A 13006-nucleotide genomic window follows, 5' to 3' on the forward strand; every position below is an offset into this window, starting at 1 on the left:
CAACGGCTGGGCCCCCCCCCCCCCCCACACACACACACGCACACACATACACACCACCACCACCCAACAGGTTGATGCAGCCTGTAGATGGATGCAGGCTTTCAAATTATTAAGATGAGTCAGACGGTCTTAACTGCCTGACGGTGTCTGCTCTGTGTTGCGTGGATAGATACCAAGCGCCGATGTAATGAATTTGTTTTGAACGTATGCAGTCAGCACACCGTGCACACTGCGCATTCCTCTGCACTGGTGCTTGGTAATGCCTCTCCATAATTCAGTTAACTCTCCGTACCTTCTAAGCCACCTAATGCCTTTGTAATATGATATTTCTATGCTGTGCTGCACTCCATAGTGAACTTACAGTTTTTATCTTACATAATTGGATTTCAGCTCACAAATACCTCTATAATCTCCTAATAGGCCTATTCCAACAGTTTGCCTAAACTGACCGATTTGAAAACACTTGATGGGTTATTTGCATTTTAAATAGCTTTTTTTTTTTTTTTTTTTTTGTTGGGGTTTTTTTTTTTTTCTTCACTCTTTCACACTTGTTGTTCACATGCTCATTTAACCTCTCTTTCTTTTTGTGTCATTTTTACACCCACAGTCAGAGACACTGAAAAATCTGTAAATTCCACAACAGACAATATCAGAAGTTGAAATGGACATGACTGCCAAACCCAGCAGCCTTCTGTGTTCACCATATGGTCCGACTGGGTCCCTCCTCTATCATTCATCACTGCTGGATCAATGTGTGTATACTTCCATGCTCATAAGAGACCAATCTCACCTTAATGAAGACTTTTGATTCATTTAGCATCACTTTACAGCGAGCCCCGACACTGACAGAGGGCAGTTATAGCTTTGGCCCCCAATGGTAAACTGCAGCCCTATTGATTGCAAGTGAAAGCCACCATTCCTTTCTCTCCCATCGCATTACCCAAATTTGTTTTCAGTTCAGTCTGCAGCAAGGATGACTGAAGGTTTTTATAATGTTTTGATATATTATAAAATACATCGTTTTAAAGCCGCCTTGATGGCAGCTCTCAGTCTCTGCATCATCAAACCGTATTTGTAAATAACGCTTCAAAAAGCTGTTCTTTTTTTACCCACAAATTTAAATGTAACGCATCTGGAAACATAAAGCAAGTTATCACAGTCAAACACATTTCTCTTCCTCATCTTTAGGAACACTTCATGCTGTGCAGAGTATTTTAAAGGCTGACCAAGCAACACAAACCTGTTTTAGAGATAAACATAATTCCTGAGTCTGAGTTTGGAGGATATGCGTTATAGTGCATAGATAATCGATGATGCCTTGCTTGGCCTCAGGGCAAGCAAGACAAGATGTCGGCATGAGTCAGACCAATAGAATCAGTCACACTTGAGATGTGAGGTGTGGAGGAGAGAGGCAAGTCTGTCTAACCTACAGGAGGTTTCAGGATGTATTGAATTTTGTGCAGGAACCCCCTTGTTGCCAGGTCTCTCTTAAAACTCAGTAAATTTGATTCACTGGCATCACCAGTCCATCCTTTTCTCCATGTACTGTAACTGCTTCATCCTTCTTTATCCATGCTTTAACAACTCACATGCTTCACTCACACCAAGCAGCCTCTCCTCACTTGCAGGTCTCAGACATTGATTTCGGTTACGAACTCTGTCCGAGAACATGGAGTCAGTCTCTGTCCCACCTGTGCGCCCTACTACCCTATTGATCGACGGATTTCCACCTTCCCTCTGAATTTCCTATTATTTATTTCAGTTGACCACCACAAGCTGTAAACACTGACATGTTATTGTCCCATTAAGTTATTATGGAGACAGCGTTACTAAACGCACTAACAGACCACAGAGCAACACTGGCATTAATCTAAACTCATGTTTGTGTCCACCTGATGAATTGAAGTCCAATATTCACCTGACTTTTGATTTTCTCATCACAGACTCTTAAGGGAACTAGCCGACTCTTCAGCTGCTAAACGCTCCCCTGTGTTTACCAGCTATCCCCCAACTTTGTCTGTCTTTTGTTTGGTACTGGGCAGATAGTGTTCTGGGATTTTTTTGAGCTTTTTACATTGAACAATGCTGTAGCTGGAAATAACACTGATAAGAGCAGTAAGACTGAACCAACAAAAGACAATTCTTTATTGGTTTGTCACTACAAACAGCACCTTTGACATACACATGGTAATTTGACCCATATAAAAATATGAATCAGAGCAACTTTAACAAGCCTAGCAGCAAAAATCTGGTCTATTTTACATTACAAACAGTACCATCATTAGTCCATAAAGCAGTGCAGCCATATGTGTTTTGACACCTCTCTTGGCGCTCCCTGTATGTTTTCAGTCTCTGTACCTACACATTTAACTCACACCTGCTCACTGACAACTGGTCAGGTGGAACAGATGGACAGAACAACCCTCTGCAATATAATGTCCTGCGCTGTGAGAAATATTATATTTGTAAAGTTGATAAAACTATCTCCTAGTAGCTGTTCTGGAGCTTTCATATCACTTGGTCCTCATTAGTAGACAGAGTTTATCAGTTGCCATAGAACGCAGATGTGAAAACTTTTCCTTGATCTTCCTTGATCACTTGTAGGATTTGATAAACTGGTTGATAAACTATCTCACCTTAAGGTCCAGATTTTGCACATTTGGGTATGTAAATATTGGTTGAAAAAATCCTGAACCCATCCTCAAGCTTACTGCTCAAATACATTTTGCATTAAGAATGAGAAAATATTTAGAATGCCTACAGTAAGCAGTTTTTCCTGAGGAAGATTATCCCCTACTGCGTATGGTTCTTGCACCGCTGAACACTGAGCCCCATATGTAAAATGGGAACTACAGATAAATGAAAGGTAGTGTGAGATTGTCTTTGAGAGCTCTGTGAAGCTTACAGTAGTGTTCATTTTTTGTTTTGTTGCTTAGAAGAGTTTATTTAAATTCGTGATATATTTATTGTTCTTAGTTTTGCATTGGTTTATATTATACTTTATATTCTTTGTGTTTTATTATACCCTATACAGATGAAGTACAATGACACAAAGTGGATACAGCACAGAAGTAAACTGCCACACTTCATTATCTACTTGATCTATTTGTTGACCACAAATGAATTACATATAACCCAGTGAACATGTAAGCGCATCCTATTTTTAGCTGAGCTGATTCATTGCCAAGGTCAACCCTGACAATCTTTCATAGATGTGCTTTTGTAACTGTCACAACACATTGCACCTTTGTGCTCAGCCGTGATCTTGAGATCAATTGAGAGGAAGGAAAGTGGTTCCCTGGCATCTTTAGGGAACAGCTTGTGCATCCTTGTCACACTGTCACGTGAAGGATAGCTGAGGGCCATCTCAGCAGCCTTGGGTTGTCTGTCTGTGAATTATTTATCGAAGAGAGACAGTGAGATATTTCCACACCCTCTGAGAATGAGAGAGGGTGATGTCTCTCTTATTGTTTCCCCTCATAGGTGGGACAGGTATGAATATTTAATTTATGTGTTTACAAGTTGAGAAGAGTGGTTCTTATTTTACATGTAATATATTGGGCTCAGTGCTCAGTGAAGAACCATAAACAATACGAGAAAATCTTTCTCAGGAAGAACTGCTCACTGTAGGCATTATAAATATTTGCTCAACCTTAATGCTAAATATATTTCAGCAGTGAGGTTAAAGGATAGGTTAGGGATTTTTAAAGTTAAACCATTATTGACATACCCATCTTTACATGAGAATAGGTCTAAGTTGTTGTAACCTTTCCTGCTCTCTACACCAACCCTGAACCTTTTTACCCAGAGCATGAAAAAAATACACTTCCCTTGTTCTGTGTAAAATTGCACTCCAACTTTCATTCAAGGCTCAAATGATAAGCTTAAGCGCTCCCACAAAGCTAATTTGAGTTGGTATCTTTATAAGTTACAGTCTATTAAAGGCAGATGTCCCTCTTTTATTTCCCAAGATAGTGGTTCCTTTCTGCGCTGTAGCAGAGGTGCAGTATATGTATCCTTTCCTTTAAGAGCAGCAATTTTTAAATGTTTACCATCACTTTGTGGAGCTATTTGATAAGGCTCTTATGCATCTACTTCATCTAAAATTTATTCATTTAGAGATTTTCTTTGAATTTTATTAACAAGGTTTTGTTTTTGTGATGCTGCAGGTTTTGCCTCAGGTAAAAGGTTGCACTTTTCCATAATAATAATACAAAGCTTCACATTTACAGTAATTGTTAGGATGCATTTGGGACATTTTGTGCTGCACAAACACTAACACCAGCACTGAATAAGACAGACTCTTTGATAGACAGACATAAAGAAACATGTAGAGACCGAGCACAAACCTCACAGCTTCAGAACACAGTGAAGACTCCCCAAGGTCAGCGCCGGCACCTACTGCTGCTGTTCTTCACTCACTGCAGCCAGCGCAATCTCCTGGTTACCACAGCAACTCTGACTACAGGCCTCCTGTAGTCATTCAACACATACACACAGATGGCAGGCAGGGGTGGCTGTATACATCCACACAAACAATGTACACACCCATGTTAAGCGTGCTCATTCATATTCTCGTGCAAATGTGCATGCATGCTCAGGCACAGACACAATGGGGGGCGGGGGCTGGAGCCAATTCCAGCTGAGAGTGCGCAAGAGGCAGGGTACACCCTAGACAGGTCACCAGTTTATCACAGCGCTCATTGTCTTGATCTACCAAATAATTTTCTCTTCTCAGTGTGAGCAACATTGCCTCTTCCTCTGACTATTCAAAAACAGGTCTTAGTGAACTGTAAATGAGCCAAATCTTTAAAAAATAATCATCCCTGCAAAATCGGTTGATTTTTGTTGGTTGACTTTTTTGGCTGTTGCAGGGAAAGTGAGCTTAAAACCGTCTCAGACTAAAAACAAAGAGCCATTTTTCTGCAGGTTTTGCTCATTGTTATTGTCACAGGTTTTGTGGAGTTGATGCAGGTGCCACCATGATATCATAAGATTTCCCTGCCTTTATATTCCAAATGATAAACAGTGATCTGATTATGGTGAGAGGTGACTTGGGGACTAAGATGAATTTCAGGGGGATTTTATTGACGTTAGTATCCTGCTCTGGAGTCACTGCACATAGGCGGGGGTTGCAGCCTCTGCTTTTGACTCAGTTTTGCCACTTGAAAGGTCACATCTCATCTTGTGTCCGACTATCAGAAGGTTTTTATTACATTTCACCTGTCTTAAAAGCTCCTACAGTATATAATCACACCCAAAGAGATAGTATACCATTTACTGCTTCATTCTTTCCCTCACACTTTGCTGAACAGGATTCACATAACTTTTTTCAGCAGTTTGTTTGTTCTATATGCATCTGTTCTAGTGTTTATGACATTTAGGTAATTTGTCATGAAGTGCTAATGTCTGACTCATATGTCACCCTTGTAATAAACACCTCCTTATGTGTTCCCAAGGCCATCACAGTATATTCACAATAAATAAAGCTGCACAATTCATAGGCAGACTCTGCAAGAAAAAGCTTTTTGAATGATGTGATTATTTGTGCAGCTATCTTACACTGAGGCCTTATCATTGCTATATGTTGTGCATACAGTGTTCAGACAAAGTGTGGAGGACTAAGAAGAACAGACTTATCTTAGTTTACTTCTCTGCTCTTATTATTTCTTCTACAGGAACCCTTCCTTTGTTTCCTTTAGCCATTTCCTCATATAAAAGTCAAAATGTTAAAGGTTAATGATAAGTTAATTGTGTGCTAGGAGGATTTGATACAAGGCTTTCAATCATGCAGCCTGATGACAAAGTAAAGGAACATTTTATTTTGGATTCCGGCCATGGCTTTCTATTACCTAATGTCTGTGATTTGATTATACAGCCATTAGTTTACTGGCAATCATATGTTTGCCAATAGGTCACAGCTCCTCGCTGCACTCTGCAGTGGCTCTGCTTTAACTCCAAGTTGCATCCGCAGGTGCGTGTGTGTGTGTGTGTGTGTGTGTGTCCTAAAGCAAAACAAAGCAAAATTTATTTCCTTTGAAGGAAGATTCAATATGCCTCACATAAAAAATCAGAAGAAAACAAAAACATACAGTCTGCAAATATAATTGTAGACAATCAATTTGAACAAATCAAATACATAATAAAACAGAAATGTTTTGTGCCCACCTGTAGTTTCTTCTCTAATAATGAGAATAGCTTTGTATTTAAAATGTAAATCAATACACTGTTAAATGTTAACAGCCTGTGTCTTAACTTAAAAATAACTTAATTGACTTTTTGCAAGATTAACAGTGCTTATATGCCAGCAGTCACTGTGTGAGGTTTCTTAGGCAGAGGATATCCCACTGAAATGGAAGCCATGCCAAGCACACACTGTATTATGCAGCACTGAGAGAGAAGGGGGTTGAGTTTGTCATCAGAGTCTCAACACTGTGACCTCTGAGGACCACATGTATGTGCTTTTGAAACAGTCCCCTGCTCAGCACTACCTTAATATCTCTACTGCTTAAAAATGCACAGAACTGAAAACAGGGAATTTACTTCAGGATCAGAAATGAGGGTTAGACTGAGATGTAGCCCGACTATTTCTTTTCTCTCGTGTCTAAAATCCTTTATTCTTGGTGTATTTCAGATATTCACGCGCTATGGAAAATGCTACACCTTTAATTCAGGAAAAGATGGACGACCCCTGATGGTTACAATGAAGGGTGGGATGGGCAACGGCCAACTTGCCTGTTTGGGGAGAAACTGGTAAGCTTACCTGTAGGACACAGCACATAAAACATCCCATCCCCAGTTCTGAAGACCTCAGCTAAAACCACAAGATTGGTTTTTATGTTTGCCTTAAGTTAAAAAGAGATTTTTTAAAAATAAATTAAACACCAAACGAGACCATTATTTACAGTGATGATGCTCTGGGAATCTTATAGGAAAAACCTGTCACCTCTGTTTTCTGAGTCAGACGCCTGACTTGGCTTTATTGCACTCACTGCAAGCCCTTTTGATGTAATTGTAAAACCTTAAATCCATTTAGTGTAGTCACCATGTGCATGCACTCGAGCAAATAAGAAATTTATATGCAAATTTATATTCACTTGTGCACCTAAAAATGTGAAATTCTTTCAAATGCTCTTTACTCTTTAATTAGGAGTGACAATCCTGAAAAATACACTCTCTGCTCATGAAATGTTACTGCTGTGTCCACATATTATCAACTAATCGCTTTAAAATAGATGGATATTGATCAGGAAAATGCTGTAATGTAGTGTAATGTAATGGTATTCCTTGTCAGTTAGGCTTCAAGCCCTAGGGAGGCTAAAGGCACTTCCATTCAGGGTTCCTACTCAACACAGTTCAGGCTCCTGGGTGCAGGAGACCCTAAAACTCTGATTTTAATGCAGCTGCATATGCTGCTGTGTGTTTACTATACATAAATATTTTATGTGAATGTGAACAGTAAGGTCAGAATGGTCACAAAAACACAATGACCATTAAATATGAAGCACGAAGCACAAAGATGTGATCTTAGTGTAATACTGAAAAAATAAAGCTGCATCTACTCCAAGCCTAAATGGTTTAATAGTATTAATATAAAATGTTCTTTATGTAAGATTACGAAAAAATAAGGGCTTTTACAAAAAGGAATGTGGTGAAAACCTAAGGATGCAGTAACTGCAATAGAAATACAGCCATATACTTATTATTTTAGTATCATTGATTTGTTGGATTATTGACACTGTAACTTAAATATATCAATCCATCAATTTCCATCATATCACACTTTGTTTTTCCAAAGATTTTAACCTTTAATGCAAAAATGATGCAGATTGGCTATTAATTAATCCTTTTATCACTGCTTTGATTGCCTGTTTGTTTAATTTGCTTGGATGCCCTGCAGTGAATGGTGCCAGTTTAAACACCTGGGGCCTCATTCATCAAAGCACACGTAGGACAAGATCTGAATGTGAGCGTAGGAACTGTCGGTACATACAAGACAATTGGTATTTATCAAACATGTACACGCACAACTTTATTGCAAGAAACATTAATAAATCTCATCCATCTGCTCATAATCATACATTTACATACAGAAACATGTCCAGACCAAATATGGTCAGTCTCCATGTGGTAGTTTAGTCAAGTCCTAGGAGTTTTTAATGTGGAATTGCTTGTTGTGGACAAAAGTAGCAAACAAAAAAATTTCTCTCCATTAATGCTTCTCAGCTGAGAACCTGAGATAGCCATGGTCATAAATCAGAATGGACAGGACAGGACACTTTATATGATAAATCAAATAAAGAGCTACAGTAGATATAAAAGACAGGGGACACAGTAACACTTCAGTGCAATAATACATATCTGTTTTAACATTTTCAGCATAACAGAAAATATACCTGGCTTAGTTACATCAATTAAAATGATTGGTACCAAAGCATAAGTGTTAATTATGATTTCAGATTGCAATTAAATGTCACCAACAGGTCCTCCAGTTTATTGTACATGATGCCACTGTATTGGTGATACAATACAAGAGGTGCCAGAAAAACGGAGGCATTAATGGCAGAATCCCACTTTGACACAAATGATTACCTTGTCTTCAGGAACAATAGCTCACAGCATATCCATTGTTACACAGCTGTCAGTAAAGTGGGGTTTGTGTGTAATTTAGCAATCTGTTTTCACCATGAATATACCTGTGCACCACTGGATGTTTGTGGTTCTAATATGCACATGCTCAAGCACAAGAAGAAATGTGTGCAGAAAGTATAGTGCACATCTTTTAAGCACAAAACTCTGTGTTTGATAAATTAAGCCCCTTCTCTAAACTAGTAGTTACCAGTAAAAAATAAAGCAAAATCTGAGTATCCTCACGTTTTCATCTGTGTTTTTTTTTTCCTGCTTCTTTGTGACACAAATGGACACACACACATTCACACCCAATGTCAATTTACAGTTTTTACTTCACCTAAGTTGCATGTCTGTGGACCATGGCAGGAAATAGGAGCACCCAGAGGACACCCAAGCACATGGGAGAACAGGGAGAACATACAAACACACCAAAACCACACTGCTGGGTTTGTGGCTTTCCCACCGTTCATGCTATGAGGCAGAGATAACCACTGAGCTCATGTTCTTCATTAATAATGATCAAATCATCACAAAAGTGCACAGCGGGATAAAATCAAAGACAAATCCAAGAAAATGTGTATTTGTGCATGTGAAAGTTACCTTGCATAGTCTAATTTCCCATCATATTACTGACAAAGTTGTAATTTTTTTGTTAAAATCACTCTTGGTTGTAACAACTGCTCTGCTAAAACATTATGTGAAATTTTTATCACAACAAAGTACAGGCAGTGAAATAACCTGCTTGTATTGTTTTCAGGTTTCCATTTCATTCTAAAGTTCAGCCCAAATTTGACTACTCTTACTGTGTAAGGATGACAGATGGCCATGACTTAAAGATGAAAAGATGACATGCGCTTTTGTGAGCAGGAGCTTGGGCGCTACTTATGTATATGTGCTGCTCCAAGCCTGAAGCTTTTGTCTTGGCAGCAGCAGAAAATATCTTTGTATCCAGCCTCAGAAGAGCAATGTGCAACAGTCTGTCACTCCAGCTGCATCCCTGAGCTCTTTAATTGAAAACAGTGAGAAAGCTTGGCAGGATGACACCAAGTAACAAGCAGGGAGGAAATGCGACAGGAAATAGACATCTTACTTTATCCTCAAGACAGTGCTCAAAGGAGATACATTTCTTGAATCCAAACCGCCGTCCTCACGCTAAGCAGGTCCAGGTAGAAATATATTTGCACTGTATAGATTTGAGCCACAGCATCATTGTGATGTTCCCCCGATCTCAGCATCACAAAGGTCCATCTGCTTCATTTACAATCTATACAGTCGAGTGCTGTAGTGAGGGAAGTTGTCCGCTGTATTGACTTTTTTTTATCCTCATCATCATTTATTTATTAATTTATCTATCCATTCTCATTTCCTCTTGCAGTAAACAAGACTCCTGTGGGGCACATTCTGTCATCAGCCACTCTTAGGAAGTCCACATCCTTTATGCTGTCACTCTTTGTTCCAGCTACACTATTGTTACCACCTGAAAGACCACAGTGTCTTTCTCATCCAAACAAGATAATGGATGTAATTAATAAATAACCAGTTGCTGTACTCCTAAGACTATTTTTCAAGCTCTAATTAGACTCCAACTAAATGCTTTTTATAATTTATCGTGTTTATTATGTTGTTTGATGCACCTCAGCAAAGCTTTTTCTCCATTTGATTAGTAACAACTGCTACTGGTTAGAGGATGCAGGCAAGCATGTGCATACAAATCACTGTCCCTGTTGTAAATGTCTAACTTCTTCTTGTCAACAGATGAGACATCGTTTGAAGCAGGGATCAAAGTTCAGATCCACACCCAGCAGGAGCCGCCATTTATAGACCAGCTGGGTTTTGGAGTGGCGCCGGGGTTTCAGACCTTTGTCTCCTGTCAGGAACAGCGGGTACGTCTTGGGAACGATGACAGAAATGAAATATAGGAAATCCAATACTATATCTCAGCACATTTTGCTGTGGAGAATCTGTAAGTTAATATTAGGCTTTTAATCTAATATTGAGGATTTCAGTTTGTAAATCAAATCATCTCTTACACTGACAAAAGGATGCAAACTAGGGGTTTCACAACTTCCAGTTTTTTGACAATTCTGTTATTAAAATAGAGCTGATGTAATCGCTAAAGACATCATCAACAAATGAATGCATAAGGGGGACGAGGGGTTGCAGCAGCGAATTAGCTGTTCCACTAGCTCCCACTGTGATGCTTTGGCTCATGAATGATGCTGTCATGGCTATTGTCTAGAGACTTTTGGAGACTTGGTTTGGTGACAGTTTCATCAGCGAGGATGACTGCACAGCTAACAGTCACTGGAGCATGACAATGGTGGGAGTTGGTGGATGGCGTGATGTGTTTTTTCAGTTTTATTTTTGTTTTGCTGTTGTAACTCTGTTTCTATTTAGTCTGCTTACCTACCAGTGTTGTAGTACTCGGGTCCAGGACTCAGGCTCATGACCTGACTGAGGACTCGTGACTTGACTTTTTTCTTTTTTGTTATGAGCCATAATAATTTAGCATAAGATATTGATATTAAAATCTGTTCACCAGCACCATGCTGTACCCACCACACTTTGATCAAAGTGGCTGTGTGTGCATGCACATTCATGAGTGCATTTGTTAGGCTATTTGGTCACACGGTAAGTAGACTCCTTTTGAAATGCTCAGAGCTGTGTCAGTTGTGTTTAATTTAGACCTTGATGACTCGTGTAACGGGGACTTGACTCTGACACAAACACTGGGGACTTGGGACTCGAGACTCGACTCAGACTTGTTTAGTGACACCATTACAACACTGCTACCTACGCAGTTGGACAAAAAATTCTTCCTTGGGCAGATATGTTTTTGACAGCTTTAGATTTGATCTGTTTACATGGGCACTGGCAAAACCTAAATTCTGACTACCAAATTATTCTTCAAACACGTCTGGTGTGAACTGATCCTATGGCCTGCATAATCAGCAGTGTATCCTGGGACCACTGAGGATTTTTCTGGGCTTTCAACATCAGACATCCTGGATGGCCCAGGTGACCCTGCCAGGATTGATCAAGCCCTGGCTTGTGTCCCAGTAGCACTCACACTCTACTGCTCACTACCCCTGACCCACAAATTATCTGGAGGCTGTTTCTGCCTCTGAGCCACTCTTGATGGCTCTGCTTCTGTCTGCTTCCATCACTCCCAGCAGACAGACTGAGAGCTTTACAGACCTTTCCCTTGCCAGTCAAGATCTCAGTCATTTGAAATTTAAACAGCGAGTACGAGCTTATCAGAAAGCCTCTCTGCAGGGTTAACAATTTCAAAGAAAATGTTACACATTTTGAATATTAAAGCTCTACTAAGTGATATTTTATATGAATACTGGATCCAATTACTCAGTGTAACATGAAAAAGGTGGCTGAAACCACTCTTACACCAGCCCTACATAGATTTCACCCTTCAAAGATCAGAGTTTTTGTCCAAACACAAACTGCATGGTTATCAAAGAGGTCACAGACCCACAAACACACTGGTGTTTCTGTACATAAACAGCAACATGGCACTGACTGCAGACCACTTTTCACAAAACAAGTCATTCATGAACTAAACAATGGGCATTATTAGTATTACCAGTCTAGTAATGTCGTATTGAGTATGATAGTGTATCACTCACACAGGATATTTTTCTGTAGAAGTACTATTATTACATTTTATACTCCATGTGCATTTTGCTGATAATACTGCTATATTTTTACATAAGTAAGATTCTGAATCCAGGAGATCTACTTGTGATGCAGTACTTTACAGCTGTTGAACTGCCAGGTCATACAGGGCACGAACATGTCACTGGCTCTGTTCAAATCCTTTGTTGGAGCCTCAGGAGTTGAAATGAGGCACACCACATTGTAAACACTGCTGTGTTCTGTAGGACAAGTGCACCTCTTCTTTCACATAGAGGATGTTGAAAACACTTTGATAATCAGTCATGTGTTTCACATAAAAAGAAAGAAAAAAATACTTCTACCAAAAATCCACCAGTTCTACAGTGCAGCCGAAAAGACTGTACATTCTTGTGTGGCCCTTGGAAACCTTGGACCGTTGTGTAGTCCTCATAGTTATACACCTGAAGTTATACACTTAGGGCCTCAACTTTATATAGAAACTGTCTCTTGTCAGCTTGTAGAAGTCTGTCTTAGGCAATGAAAAGAACTGTATGTAGGCTATTCTTCTGAACTGTTATTAATTCTGTGTGTGTGATGGCGAGCTTGCAGCCAGACAAATCATATACTCTGGCCCCTAATAGGCTACAGAACCATGCATAATGAATGGAGGACAGGGAGGGTGGGATAGATTTGGGACTGCTCTCAGTCCTTCCACGTCCACACTGCTAGTGAGTGTGTTTCAGGG

The 13006-nt window shown here is 39.7% G+C and overlaps 1 protein-coding gene across 1 annotated transcript in view; it reads left to right on the top strand.

Moving 5' to 3' along the window:
• LOC109957846 (acid-sensing ion channel 1-like) overlaps window positions 1-13006 on the top strand; it is a 45040-nt gene that overhangs the window by 21860 nt on the left and 10174 nt on the right. Inside the window, 3 exon segments of the mRNA XM_020596074.1 lie at window positions 6635-6726; window positions 6728-6753; window positions 10387-10514. Coding sequence (XP_020451730.1) covers window positions 6635-6726; window positions 6728-6753; window positions 10387-10514 — 246 coding nt within the window.

Source organism: Monopterus albus, unplaced genomic scaffold (assembly GCF_001952655.1).
Source record: "Monopterus albus unplaced genomic scaffold, M_albus_1.0 scaffold1.1, whole genome shotgun sequence".
NCBI classification, from domain to species: domain Eukaryota; kingdom Metazoa; phylum Chordata; class Actinopteri; order Synbranchiformes; family Synbranchidae; genus Monopterus; species Monopterus albus.